Source organism: Plecotus auritus, assembly GCF_963455305.1.
Source record: "Plecotus auritus genome assembly, chromosome: 9".
Classification (NCBI taxonomy): Eukaryota; Metazoa; Chordata; class Mammalia; order Chiroptera; family Vespertilionidae; genus Plecotus; species Plecotus auritus.
Window position 1 is genome coordinate 96,887,999 of NC_137783.1, and position 15,819 is coordinate 96,903,817.

General features: G+C 38.3%; 1 protein-coding gene across 1 annotated transcript in view; it reads left to right on the top strand.

The window, feature by feature from the left end:
- The window catches only part of NOX4 (NADPH oxidase 4), a 169,721-nt gene that overhangs the window by 25,622 nt on the left and 128,280 nt on the right, over positions 1-15,819 (top strand). The window contains exons 3-6 of the mRNA XM_080640037.1: positions 1,504-1,614; positions 3,775-3,859; positions 7,323-7,420; positions 10,994-11,021. Coding sequence (XP_080496163.1) covers positions 1,504-1,614; positions 3,775-3,859; positions 7,323-7,420; positions 10,994-11,021 — 322 coding nt within the window. The remainder of the gene's footprint in view (positions 1-1,503; positions 1,615-3,774; positions 3,860-7,322; positions 7,421-10,993; positions 11,022-15,819) is intronic.

Here is a 15,819-nt window from a genome sequence, read left to right on the forward strand (position 1 = left end):
GTTAGAAAATAAAGTATAAGAATTTTCTTTAATGCATTGAACCACAAAGGAAATTTGGATAACTTATTTGTATCTCTTAAGTCCTAAATTTAATATGGTAGATTTTCAGCTGATGTATTTTAAATGAATTATTGTCCCGATACATTAATATTGCCAGCAAAAATATTATCTAAAATCCCTTGAGTCAAAATTTTTTTATTTACAGAAGCCAGATCAAAAGATATAAAAATCATTCTATTTCTCTGGAGGCCTACATAACAAAAACCCATCACTTTCAAAAGATAATTATATTTCTGATTAAGGTGAGAAAATTATATTTAACATTTTTAAAGATAGTCTGTAGAGGATTATTCTATTTGTCCAGTTACTGGTACCTATAATGAACAGTCTCCCTAAGGTGTTCTGACTTATGGTGTAGAAATAGCCTAACTGGAAATATTAAATTTTTTATATAAGTCAATGAAAATTATTGGTTTTCTGACACTACTTATTACCTGGTTTCCCCTTCAGGAATAATATTTCATATACTGACAATAAAGAATGTATAATAGACTTGCTATTTTGCCAAGAGTTAAGTTGGAAATCTTAGGGCACAAACCATTTTAAGATAAGACAAGCATCTGAGTTGCACTTATTTCTTAGCCAATATCCTTAAAATAATAATTTTATGTTTATTTCTGGACAAGTGTACAGATATGACCTCGTCTCTTGTTTTCATGTGATAAACTATTCATATGAAGAATGTGGGTAGTACCAGACAATAGCAGATGACAGTCTAGCAAGAATTGGATTAAAATTAGTTGCCAAAAAGTATTGCATCAATACCGAAGCAGGGACAGATTTTTTTTTTTAGAAAAGTGTGTTGTGCAATGTGGTTTTGATTAGCTTTGCATGAGACACAGCTGATCTAGGACCTCTCCTAATTTGGGGTCAGGGTCAAACTCTAGAGTTGTGCTGACGATGAAACCTGAAAGATGGGTAGTTAGAAAGATGAAGAGCTTACAGGCAGGTGGTGGTGTAGAAGGGGGCTGTGTGGAGGCTCAGAGTATTCTAGAGAGAGAATGTCAACTGCAATTGGAAAAAAAACCTTAAATATATAGAGAAAACATAAACACAAAGCTTGGTTTGAAGTTCTTGATATCTAATCGACGAACAAAGGATTCAACACTGCAGCAGTGTGGAAGTGAAGAATATACGGAGGCTCTCTAGGGCTCTTGATATCAGAACAGCATGGTGAGGCAGAACAAGAAATTGACTTCGTGCTGGAAGAATGTACTCAGGCCAGAAAAACAATAGTAGAAATGAGAGGACTAGCTTTTATGGCAGTGCAGAGCAGAAGAAACCAGTTTTTCTTGGGGTTTTGGTGATGGGAAAGTGGGAGGTTATTCAACACTCTTGGTATTTACCACAATCCTTAAAGGTAGCAGGGTGAGGTCTGCAGCATGTTTGCAGTTTACCCGTGCCTTTTTTGGCTGTGTTTTGACCCTGGCTTTATTTGTTCAGCTAGGATTGTGTCTAAGCAGAGCCTCCGCATCTGTTCTTAACCTCAACTGCAGCCTCATCCTGTTGCCCATGTGCCGGACACTCCTGGCTTACCTTCGAGGATCCCAGAAGGTAAGAAACATAGAATTCTAGTCACAGATTGCAGCATAGAAATCCAGTGCAACAGCTGCAGGTTAGTCCTGCTTAGTTTTCCTGGTCTGATTTTCTGCTAGAGCCATTGCTTAAGACCATGTCACCTGCCAAGATGATTAGTGAACTATTCCAGAAAACAGCACTAAAGGCAGAGGGTCATCGAAAAAGTTATTAATAGTGGCATCAAGTGCTATGCTAAGCACTTCACATATATAACTGTGAAGTCTCACATTGATTCTGTAATCAGACATTGCAGATGCAGAAGCTGAGGAATAGAGGGTTTAAGTAACTTGAAGATCATGAGACTAATGATAGGCAGAGCTAAGATCAGTCCTCGTTCTGAGCTCTTTGCACAGTACTCTGCCTCACCGCGATCCTGTTTTTCATTTAGTTTAGTCCCCACGAGCACACTCAAGCCCTGTGGCTTTTGAGCAATGCATAGAGTGAGTATTATTGTTGGTGGCAATTTATCTCTTAAAATACATACCTGTCTTGAGCCACGTAATGGCTTAGAAATGTCTTGATTAAATAGTGGTGTCATGTGTGGATATTTAGTGCTGTAAAATGAAGGATTTAAGAGAACAGACAAGCACTTTGAAATTCTTTTTGTCAATTATCCGTGTGTGTGTGTGTGTGTGTGTGTGTGTGTGTGTGTGTGGTGTATGTTGTACTGTGGTTATTCCTTTTCTTCTCTAAGATGGTAAGACACTGCTGCATAGATACTGATATTTTAAAAGGAGTTGTTAATGTGAGGTCACTTTGCTGTCCTGTGAACTTTATATGACTGGATTTACTCCAGTAAAACTTCTCAACCTTTCCATGTGATTACATTTGGAAACTCTACTTTTAATGTGGCAATTTGTGGAAATAACTCTTGGTTGCCTACCATTGTAAAATGCTGGGTTGTGATCTCTGTGGCTGGCTTTTGGCTTGGCATGAAGAAAAAGGAGATAAATGGCAGGAGAAGACAAGTGCCCATCTAAGTCTCTCAGTATTTAATGTCTTAAAGAATTGTCCCTGAGTGTGAAACATAGTTATTCAAAAATGCTTGACATTTTATTTTTCTTAAGATCAAACATGCATTTAAAACCATAAATGAAACTGTTTTCTTTAAAAAATAACCTTTATTTATTTTTTTAAATACATTTTATTGATTTTTTACAGAGAGGAAGGGAGAGGGATAGAGAATTAGAAACATCAATGAGAGAGAAATATCGATTAGCTGCCTCCTGCACACTCCCTACTGGGTATGTGCCCGCAACCAAGGTACATGCCCTTGACTGGAATCGAACCTGGGATGCTTGAGTCCACAGGTCGACACTCTATCCACTGAGCTAAACCAGCTAGGGCTAATCTTTCTTTATTTTTACTACAAAAGTAAATCATATATATAGTGAAATTCAAAAATTCCAGAAATATCCGAAGTAATCAGTGAAGGTTTCCCCTAGCATTTCTCTGCCAGGACAACTGCTGATTACAATTTGGGGTAAATACCTACGGATAAGTTAACATAGAATGCTACTAATTTTAAACAATATAGGATTTTATGTTTTACTAGAGGCCCGTTGCAGGAAGATTCCTGCAATAGGGCTTCCTGCGGCAGTCTGCTTCCCTCCCTTCTCCCCTGCCCTGCCTGCTTCCCTCCCTTCTCCCCACCCCGCCTGCTTCCCTCTCTTCTCTGCAGCCCCACTTGCTTGCTTCTTCGCAGCTTCGCTCCCTTCTGCAATGCTTGGCTTCCTTCTACGCTGTCTTCAGTCTTCGCTCTACTCCTGGATATGCAAATCAACCACCATCTTGGTCTGGTTAATTTGCATACTCACTCATGATTGGCTGGTGGGCGTGGCTTGTGGGTGTGATGGTTACTTTGCATATTACTCTTTTATTAGATAGGATAACTCTTACCTAACAATAAATCTTGCACATTTCTTCATATCAATAATAAGTCTTCTCACATTCTGTTTAATGGTTAGAGTGTTCCCTTGATTAGATATATCATAATTTGTCTCACTGATTTTTAACTTGATAGGCTTCTGTCATGTTTCTAAAACATTGATATTATAAAAATGCTGTAGTGAAAAGCTTTGTACACATACATTATTTACTGCATCATTTTTACAATAGTAAATGGTTGTCATTTAGGTTCCAAGCAGGAGAACCAGAAGATTGTTGGATAAAAGCAGAACATTCCATATCATCTGTGGTGTTACTATCTGTATTTTCTCAGGTGAGGAAACCAAAAGCTGTTAAATATTATGTTATAATCATATTTTATAAATGGTATTTTTATTATTCTATAAATTATTTACTGTCACAAACTCATAATTTTCTTATACAGCTTAATTTTCTCTTCCATGTTTTTAAAGAGGGTTGTCTATTGGTGCTACAAAAAATATGTGTGTCTTATGCTAAGTTTGACCTCCAAGCTGGTAATGATTGTTTCCTAGAGGTAAATAATTTAATTTAAAAAAGATTGAAAGAAGCAAACTAAAAGTTTTTTAGCTCTAAAAGTAATGATATGATAGGAGTGTAACTGCATCACAATTGGATTGCAAAATGTAAATTCACTGAATATGATACCACCCAAAATTATATTTGATAAATATTTCTTTGAAAATGATACTTACTTAGAGGAGCATATTTCAAAAATTTGTGGAAATTCATCCTGCTCAATTCTAAGTTAAAATATAAAGTGAGAAACTTTTGTTTTTTAAGAATCATTTTAAAATAAATTTTTATCCTGAGTATTTATATAATACTTTAAAATACTTTGGAGCAGAAAGTAATAAATATATGATTAAGTGCATAGACTCTGGAGATGTATTATGTAGGGTTTATCCCCAGCTGCCCTTCTGCCTGGAGAACATGCATATGAAGTTCTTAGGGTAGAATTTGTAATGATAGTTTACAATCTGAGGGGTAATTATCTCAGTGGCATAGCCCCTGACATTTTCATCTGGTTATTATTTGTAGAATAGATCTATTTTGGTGCTAGGGACCTTTGGTCTGGATAGTTATGTAAGGCAATTTTGAACCAGGAGTGTTTGGATACAGCTATTACCAAGATATATTAGACGTTAAGCTTTTTAATAATTACCAAGCATTTCTTCACTTTCTCATTCCTGAACATCTATCTTCCCATTGGTAGTTGCCCCCTTTGGAGGTGAGACATGGAGAGAAGCTCCGGGATGGGATTAGAACTCCAATATAGCCAAGTCTAGGGATGGAGTACGCATCAGGAAGAGATGAGGACCAAGGGTGTGATAAGGATTAGGGATGGATTAGTGCTAGGGAGGGGGATCATGAAACACTGGCACATTCATAGCTTCATTTGTTCTCAACTGTACTTGCATTCAAATATTTTGGTTCAGTTGCAGAATAGCCACGACTGAGGTGGTGTAGAGTATTGCCATGAATGAGCATGTTTCCCAGGGGGTCTGCATTCTGCCCCTGGCTAGTGGTCTGATCTTAGCTAAATTACCTTTCTAATCTTAGTTTTCTTATTTGTAAAACAGGGATGATTCCACTTATCTCACTGTTTTATTGTTAAAACTAGAAGCCTGATGCACGAAGATTTGTGCTAGAATGGGCTTTCCTTTCCCTGGCTGCCAGCACCGCCTTTCCACTTCGACCCAGCCCCTTTCCGCTCAGGCCCTGGAGCCACCTCTTTCCTCTCTGGCCCCGCCTTCCCTCGCTGCCCAGAGGCCCTGAGAGACTGGAGGTGGGACAGAACGCCCCCGTCACTCGGCGCCTGTGTATGCAAATTAACTTCCATCTTTGTTGGGTTAATGTGCATATCACTCCTGATTGGCTGGTGGTGTAGTGGAGGTACAGTCAATTTACATGTTTGTCTATTATTAGGTAAGATACATGGAAAATCTATACAAAGTGCCTGGCATAGCTTTCTCCCTGCTGACTAAAATTAGAAGCTTTGAATTCTTTTGACCTAAAAGGCCTTATAAAGAAGGTGAATGTATCTCATACAACTACCACCTAGAACTTTTATTTAGGAGAATTCAGAAAGAATGGCTATTCCTCAAAGGAAGCCTTTATGCTTTTGACCATTAAATATGTAGTTAACATATAAATCTTTAATTTTAAATAAAGGGAATTTTTTTACTATTAATTTCTGAAGTACTGAAGCAATAGGAGATAGTTTTGCTTAAATAATGTTTTATACTTGTGCCAAAGTTGAGTCTCACTTAAATGTTCTTTGTTTTATTTATTTGAAACTTTGCCATTGCTTGTTAATTAATCCACTTTAGTTCCCTGGTCACCTTTTTGTTGCTGTTGTTAATCCTCACTCGAGGATATTTTTCCATTGATTTTCAGAGAGAGTGGGTCCCAGATTGTTGAGGGTGCAGGCTGGGCTGAGGGACACCCCCCACCCCCGTGCATGAATTTCGTGTACCAGACCTCTAGTATCCTATCTAATAAAAGAGTAATATGCAAATTAACCATCACTTCGTTACACCCACAAGCCACGCCCATCAGCCAACCAGGAGTGAGTATGCAAATTAACCCAACCAAGATGGCTGCAGCCATGGAGAGAGCAGGAGGGAGGCTTGGGTTTCCCCAGCAATGGAGGAAGCCAAGCTTTCCGCACACCCTGGCCGACCCAGGCCTCCGCTTAAGGCTACAAAGTTTCAATTATAGAAGATAAATAAATCCCAACAGAAATGGCTACTGCCATGGAGCAAGCAGAAGGCTTGGCTCCGCTCCAGGCTACAAAGTTTCAATTATAGAAGATAAATAAATCCCAGATACCAGGGCATCTGCTTGGGTTGCTGGGGGGCGTGGCTGGCCTACAAACCACCACAGGCCCCTCATCCAGGCCGCCCCACGCCCCAAGGGGACCCCCACCCTGATCCGGGACATTCTTCAGGGCAAACCAGCCCACCCATGTACCAGGCCTCTATCCTATGTAATAAAAGAGTAATATGCAAATTGATCATCACTCCAACACACAAGATGGCTGCACCCATGTGTTCAAAGATCCTGCCCCCATGTGGACACAAGATGACCATCACAAGATGGTCAGCAGGGGAGGGAAGTTGGGAGGGACCAGGCCTGCAAGGAAGGGCTGTTGGGGGTGATCAAGCCTGCAGGGGAGGGCAGTTAGGGGTGACCAGGCTGGAAGAGGAGGGAAGTTGGGGGCAAACAGGCTGGCAGGGGAGCAATTAGACATCAATCAGGCTGGAAGGGGAGTGGTTAGGGGGTGATCAGGCTGGCAGGCAGAAGCAGTTATGGGCAATCAGGAAGGCAGGCAGGCAAGCAGTTGGGAGCCAGCAGTCCTGGATTGTGAGAGGGATGTCCGACTGCCCGTTTAGGCCCGATCCCGGTGGGGGGGTCCCAGATTGGAGAGGGTACAGGCTGGGCTGAGGGACCCCCCTCCCCCGTGCACGAATTTCGTTCACTGGGCCTCTAGTATATATATAATCTTGACTTACAAACGTTCTTTTATTTTAGCCTTTGAAAATTCAGTTTCTTTACTTGATTTTTAATACTGAAACTGTCTGTAATTAAGATTGCTTGTGTCTTTAAAACTCCCCTTTTAAATTTAAAATTTTATTGCTCATGAAGCTGTCAAAGTTTGATCCTGTATTTACTTAGAGGGAAGAGCTGACTCCTCGTCATAGAACATACCTGAAAATTAACCCCACTGACGTGTGCCTGGTCCAATTCTATAGGTGTGCACGTGGCTGCCCACCTGGTGAATGTCCTCAGTTTCTCAGAGAACTACCGTGAGGATTTCCTTGAACTGAATGTAGCAAGATACCGAGACGAGGTGGGTGGTGTCTGTCTCCTCATTTTTCTTCCACTCGTCATGAGATGACTAATGAGGGTATGCCATTTTCACAGAAAATTTGTACCTTACTGCTTCTTTTGAGTGCTCTTAAATGCAGTTGTGCTCTTGAGTTTTATTCCTTTTCCATTGGAAATATAGGTAATTACTGTTTCACAGTCTCTTCTGCTGGAAATGGGAGTTGGGCGAGTGTCTGCTTTTTATGATGTGCAGTGTTCAAATGGTTGCCACTCAAGCCTGCCTTCTGCCTCCCAACAGCTTTTGTCTAATTCCTGTCAGGCAGTGGAGACTGTCCACAGTGCCATTCCAGGATAACAATCCTTAACTCAGAAACTATGCTTGGGGAAAACAGGGCAGAAAAACAGGTTGATCATTTGAAGGTCCTGGATAATCAGGACATTATTGAGTTTTAATGATTCATTCATTTGTTTTGTTTTTTAATCCTCGAAACAGGTGACCTTGAGCTGAATTCTGTAGCAGGCAATACCTGTCTTAGGGGTGCCTTTCTCCATGTGCAGCTGCCCATGAAATGAAATGATGTGTGGGAGGGGCCAGGCCAGAGCCTGATGAGCAGCATATGCACAGCCCTGGTTGGATCTCTGTTGCTCAGTACTTTCATCCTGTCCTCGGGCTGCCTTTGTTTCATGCCAAGACGGCATTAAAATCCCACTGCTCCGTTTTCCATTTGACAGAACTCTACCTGTTCTGCTAAGTCTGGTAGTGACTTAATGAGTTATTCTCCTCTCACTCTGTTTTCTCTTCCACATATCACCAGTTTTAGCTAGATTAATACGGCTCATATGTTTGTCCTCCCTCGCAAAACAAAACAAAAAAATAGCAAACATAGAAACAAATCTCAAAACCCAAATCGCAAGCAGCCTTTGATAAATCCTTTGACTATAATAGTGTTTTTGAAGCCACCAGTATAATTTAATTGATCTGGTTTGGGGTCAGGCATTGTTATTTTTTCAAAATATATTTTTTATTGATTTTCAGAGAGGAATAGAGAGGGAGAGAGAGAGAGATAGAAACATTGATTGGCTGCCTCCTGCACACCCCCTACTGGGGATTGAGCCTGGGCATGTACCTTGATCTCCTGGTTCATAGGTCGACACTCAACCACTAAGCCACACCGGCCAGACAGGCATTGTTATTTTTAAAGAGCTCACTGGGTGATTGTAATGTGCAAGAACCACTGAAAAGTCCAGCTTTATAGCAGGACAATGGAAGCTCTTCCATGTAATGATTTCAGTTCAGAGCCACCACTTCCCCATTTACCACTGCATCCATCCATCCCTCTATCCTCTGCAATTTCCTCTTTTAACTTTGCCTTCTTTGCTTCTCTCTTTTGTTTTATAATTCATATGTCTTTAATAACTATACTGCTTATATTATTTTTAAAATGTAATATAATTTTGTTTAATATTTCAATACCTATAGTCATTAAAATTATTTTTTATTTTAAAAGGGATATATGCTCAGTGTAAAATACTTTAAAACTCCCAAGCACATGAAAAGTAAAAGCTTTTCCTCCCAAAATAGCCACAATTAATAATTTTATGTTTTCTCTTAAGATATTTTAAATGGTATTTTATGATCCAGATTTCTCAGCAATTTACTTGTTTCCATAAATATATGTAATGTGGCTTGCTATATCAGAAATATATCTTATTCCATTCTTATTAACAGGCTATTATATCTTTTTAGCCTTTTCCTTATTCACAGTTGTTTAGGTTGATTTCTAGTTTTTCTTATGCCCCACTTGCCAATAAATTATTATTTTTTTTGGTACATTACTGCTAGGCATTTTCATAGAAGTAGCATTTGGTTTCAAAGGCATACTCATTTTTAATTTTTAATGGACATTGCCAAATTTCCTTTGAAAAAGGCTTCACCAGTTGACACACTTCTACCAAGTTTATCATAATGCTTATTTCTATACCTCACTTTTAAAAAAACATTTTGCCAAACTGATGGATGAAAAAAGGTAACTAATATTTTAAATTTATATTTCCCCTTTCTTTAGTTCCTTCCATTGTCCCTTTTTATCTCCCTTTCCTCTTTTTTTAAAATAAATATTTTTGAGTACCTTGTAGATAAAGGCAATGTGTGCTAGATAAAGATGAAAAATACACACACATACGTTGCATGAATATACAGATATATTCTTCTATGAATTGTCTTTGAAAAGGATGGGTTTGTGCCCTTCACCTATTGTTCTTGCTTTGTGCTTCCACTCTGCCTCCTCCAGGTCTTCAGTGACCCATACTTGAACTTGAGATGGTGGCAAATTCTTGGCCTAGTTGAATCTGCCTCATCTTGTCATCTGTGAAACCATCTCTTACTCTCACATTCCATCTATCTTCTGTGGCCATATTAATTATTCCATCTTCTGAGTTTCCATAGCTATTTATCCCACTTCATTCAGCTCATCTTCTATTTTTAGCAGTTGTTTAAACATTGGGTTGCTCTATGTTACCTTTTAGCCAGGTGACCTAAGCCGGATGAGGAGCTATTCCTAAGCCAGTGGTCTGTACTCAGTGCCCCTGAAATTGTATCATACAAAGCCTTCCTACTTTGTATATACATGGCCTGATCCCAGACTCAGTGGAAGCATAGGATGAAATTCACAAGTTGAGCAGTATCAAGCACCATTAGGCTGAAAAAAAATAAATCCACAAATTTATTGGGGATTAATCTAAGTTTCCCAGAAGATAGAAAAGCAGTTGACTAAGATTCATTACACCATGAGATAAGTAGTTTAAATAAAACACAATATTAATGTTTTATATTTCTGAGTAACGGGAACCTTTTTATCCTCACTACCTTTCACGATGTTTGAAACATAAATTCTCAATTAGTAGTCTTTGCACTGAATTTACAGTGTACAACCCTTCTTGGATGTTTTATCACTTTTGAGTCCCACTGTCTTGACACATTGTAGGGGTAGTTTGGTAATCGTGGTATTAATGTTTCCACATTAGAGCCCAAAATATTGAGTTTCAATTTGGTCAAAGAGTGGACTTCAGACCACAGCCCCTGGCTTTTTTTTTTAAATATATTTTATTGATTTTTTACAGAGAGGAAGGGAGAGGGATACTGAGTTAGAAACATTGATGAGAGAGAAACATCGATTCAGCTGCCTCCTGCACACTTCCCACTGGGGATGTGCCTGCAACCAAGGTACATGCTCTTGACCGGAATCAAACCTGGGACCCTTCAGTCCACAGGTCGACGCTCTATCCACTGAGCCAAACCAGCCAGGGCAGCCCCTGGCTTTTAATTAGCCATCAAGATGAAAGCTTAAGCCTTCTCATTCCTCATCCTCTCATTTCTCAACTCAGAGATGGATAGACTTCTCTGAGTTGAATTTGTACTTGTTATAATCTCCTTTAGCATCATGAAACAATTACAAAACTTGAGTCTTATTTCCATTGGAAGAATAGTATTTTAAATACTTAATACATGGATATTATACCCAGCCCAATTCCTTGTAGAATTTGATATTACCAATGTTTTACCTTTCAGTCAAATATTTTCCCCCCTTTTTCTCAGGATCCTAGAAAACTTCTCTTCACAAGTGGTAAGTTGTTATTCATTGCTCTTTCTTAAAATTCAGGAAAATTTTTGAAAATAAGCATCATCAAATTGTATGGCAGTTAGATATATGTTAAAATATAACATATAGACGTTTGCATATCAGAACAAATATTAGGAGGAGTTCAAGCATAAAGTTGCAATGACAACAGAGGGACAAGGCAAATAGTTGGGCTTAGAATGAAGAGTAAGAGTAAGCAAATGCATTTGCTTTTCATATGTTCTCCCAATGAAAGCAATATAATGCCATATGCTTATTGAGGACCTGCTTTGTGCACACTGCTGTGGCAAGTACTGTTGGAGATAATACATGTGGAATAGGTTCCTGGCCTCAAGTTGCTGGAAAGGAACACCAAGCACTCTGAGCATCATTGTAGTTCTGATAATTCAGTAATTTAGTAGGATATTTTATAATTTTAAAACCCAAAAAACAGAGGAGAAACAGTCATTAAAATCAGTTATTTTTCTTATAATGTGTCCCCTTTTTAATTTGTAATTTACTTTTTCTTCTCAAGCATATTGCCCATGAAATCTCCGTCTAGACTGTTAATTTGTTACTCAAATCACATATGAATATCCAAAAATTTTGCTGTGATGTTAGTAAAATTCATACCAAAATTCTTCTCTTTTCAACCTTACAGTTATACCAATGAAAAGAGAAAACTGTATTTTGGAGGATTTTTAGCACATATTTCAGGGATTAGGACTTGTGGGTAATTGAGATAGTGTATCGTAAAGGCTTGGCTATAACACCCTACTAAGGATCAGAGTTGTGTATGGAACTGAGGCATTGCCCTATCAAATGCATTGGTTTTCTTTTCAATAATTTTATGATGAAAAAGAACAAGTAATCAGGTGCTTCCCCATCCGTGTCACAATTATATGGATGGTTAGATTTATAAAATACTAGAGGCCTGGTGCAGGAGTTTGTGCATGGGTGGAGTCTGGCCCACCCTCCCCGATGGGAGCCCCTCAGGCTGCGGCGGGGGGGAGGGAGAGGGATCACAGGTGGTTGGTGGCTGGCCCTGCCCCTGATTGGGGTGTTGGGGCCGACCGGGGGCAAGGCCAGCTGGGGGCGGGGAGGGGGCGGCGATCAGGACCCAGATCAGGCTGGTTGGCTGCTGCAGTGTGAGTCATAGCCACCAGTCGTTCTGGTCATTCTGGTCGTTCCACCATTCTGGTCACTGGTCTTTTATATATATAGATATTTTGTCTCTGGCTTATGATATTTGCCCCTTGCAAAGTATTTCACCTTTTTCTTTTTAGGAATGCAATTTAGTTTTGTTTACAACTTTGCTCATTGAAACATGGTGGGTTTTTTTGTGTGTTTTGTTTTTAATTTCTTTATTGATTAAGGTATTACATATGTGTCCTTATTCCCCCATTACCCCCCACCTCCCCATTCATGCCCTTATCCCCCTTTTGTCTGTGTTCATTGATTAGGCTTACATGCATGCATATAAGTCCTTTGGTTGATCTCTCCTCCTTACCCCCACCGTCCCCTACCTTCCCTGAGGTTTGACGTTCTGATTGATGTTTCTCTGTCTCTGGATCTGTTTTTGTTTATTTAAGTCCAAAGAATTGGATGAGAAATGGAGGGGAGAAAAAGCAGAAAAATAAAACCTTACGTATGAATCAATGTATTTTGGGGTTCATATGGAATAATGTAAAAGAAATAAATAAAAACTTTGTTTTGATATTCTGTAGCACACAGCATACTTGAAGCCTTAGAACATTTGAAATGTTTTAAAAAGTTTAGTTTACAAAGATATAAAAAATGTTCTTATATGATAAAGATGTTACATTAAGACACTTAGTATAATTAATATGTCTATATAAACAGGTGATCTTTCTACCTATGCATGAAACCCCATCACCTCTGCTCTTTCCCAGAGATTTTCATGAGTGATTGGATTAAGTAGAGATGATACTTAAAAACACAAATTTCCTAGCTCCATCCTAGAGAGTCTGTTGGGCTGGGACCTGGCAATGTGCTTTATTAATCTTCCTGTTGACCTTGGGAGCTTCCTATTGACCTGATGGAGCATCTCGACAGAACTCTTGAGCATAACTTCTCACTGTTACCTATATTTGCCTACTCTCTTAGCTTACTGTCTTTTTATTACCTGGTCAACTCCTACTCAACCTTTAAGTCTCGCTGCCTTGCACAAATTCCTCCTGAATTCCACTAGGCAGAGCTGGCCTCTTCTTGGTCTGGGTTTCTAAAGATACATAGTAAAAATACTATGTAGTCAAATAATTTATTTCCTTACATATGACTGTCTTTTCTACTTGAACATGAGCTTTTCCAGGGTGGGACAGTGCTGTCCCAAGGGCATGCAAGGACCCAAGTGAATATTTTTGTGGAGTTTCTGTCAGTGCAAACCACATGCATCACCCAAAATCAGCATGTTAGCATCATTTGGTGTCTCAGTCCACATCATTTAATGAAAGCAAGCCATCCACTTCCCAGGGGTTCAGCTTGGAATGAGGGTGGGACCCCCCTAAGCATGAGTCTAGAGCTCCTTGGGCATCTGATTGACCCCACTGAATAGTAACAGGTGAGAGAACAAGGCAGAATCTAAGGATAGTAATGGGATGACATTGCTTTCTACAAATAGGCTTAATCTAGCTTTGTTTTACTAATATATCTCTGTCTAAAACTGTTTTATAGCTATCTTTGAATTTTGTCAGGCATAGCGCCTAGAAAAAAATTAATTCCTGATAAAGAACTGCATACATGCTTTCAGCTGTTCTAGTGATAAAGATTTTTTTATTGATTGACATGTTTCTTGGATTTTAATTTGTTTAATGTTACATAGTCTTTTCTCTCTCCGTCTTTAAAATTTTTCAATGTAACCTAGGTCTGAGAAATTAAGATTATCTTATAGAAAATAAAGCCAGTGCGAGTGACACAAAATATGGTATAGAGTCACTAAATTAAAAAAAATGTTTAAAATATTCTAATTAAGAATTTAAGAAATAAAATAAATTTAAAAGATTAGATTACTCAAACATTCACTTAAAAATACTTACTGCCTATCACCAAATTTGGTAAATGCACAATATCTAATTTCTATTAGAAAAACGCTCATAAACAAATACAATTATGGTTCCAGTTGGAAAGAACAGGATAATAAATACAAGATGGTATATTGCTGACCACATCTGGGTATGAATGAAAATGATCTCTTAGTTTCTTCTAGAAATGGCAGTATAGTGAAATAATTCATTTAAAGGCTACAAATTAATGGATCTAATATGCATAGATAAAAAGCATTAAGAATAAACATTCATGAATGTCTTTTACCAAGGAAACAGTATAGGTTTTGCTTCATAAGGTGAAGGACTCAAAGAGTTCACAGTGTACTTCCACTTTGGCAAGTAACTTTGCCCAGTGAAGTTAGACTAACCCAATAATTTCCAACCTGTGCTTCCTGACTGTTGGACTATGTGTAGGAATAGAGGCTAATATTCTCAGCTTTAGCTAAGCTGTCATTTCAGGCTAGGTTAGGGTAACCTTTGATGTACCTCTAAAACACATAATGCTTAGCTCTCTTTTAGCACATAATGCCCTAGTTGCAATTACCTGTGTGTCTCGTCTCCCAGACTAGAATGCGATCTCTTGTAGAGCAGGATTCATTTTTTCTCTGGTACACTATAGATGCCCAGAAAATATTCATTGAAAGAATAAAAGCCACTTGTTTAACTCTACTATTTGATGCATAGGCCTTCTCTACAATATCCTAGATAATTTTTTGGCCAAACTCTATTTGTTTAATTCCAGTGACCAAAAAAATCATAATTTCTTAAGATATCACCCCACCCCTTCTTTTGGATCACTCTAATTACAATATTTTTTCATTGCTAGCTATAAGTAAGTTTTTCTTCTTCATTGACCTGAAGTCTATTACTTTGTAAATTATAAACTCTAGTCTTTTTATACTTCCGGGAGATAGAAAAAAAGATGAATTTTTTGCATAAAAAAGGTAACTTCGTAAGTCTGAGAGAACATTAAAAAACATTGAATTGATTCTCCCTAGTTTACAGATGAGATTCAGTGAGATCACAGTTTGGCCTAAGGGACAGTAACAGGGTCGTGATGCCAGAATATACATACCATCGTTCAAGTTGTCTGGGGTTTCTAGTTCATCTTTAAATGACTGAGTTCAACTGTTTTACCCTCTCTAAGTCTTTTGAATATATTTTTCATCTTCTGTTGTAAAAGGAGTTCTCTAGTCAAATGTTTGAGGAAATATCTGTTCAAATTTAAACTGGTTTCTTGACTTGAGCACTTCTCAGAAACTTTAATACACTAATGTGCCCTGTGACTTCTCAAGGAATGGTTTTAAAATCCTAAGTAATATATATTAATATCCCAAAGAATTAATGTTCCAATAATACCCTTTGGAAATTATGCCTCTATTTTAAACACACTCAGTTTTTTTCAGGTGTCCTCTTCATGAAGGGGTTTGCAAACATTCCATAATTAATCTTGACATGTTTAGAACCACATAGGAAATCTTGTATGTAGACACAGCAGACATTAATGAATCTCTGGAATAATAAAAATAATAATATCACTGGAAAGGCCTTCAGCCACAAATTTCACATTATGGAGCCACCTGGGATTCTATCATTTATTTATTCATTTGATCAAATAAGGATCTATTTTAATTATTTGTAGCTAGAAAGAACCCCTCTTTTTTCTTAAAATTTATTGAGTTATAATAGAAGTACATTTAATTATACATATGTAAATTATGCTACTATATAGGTTTTGA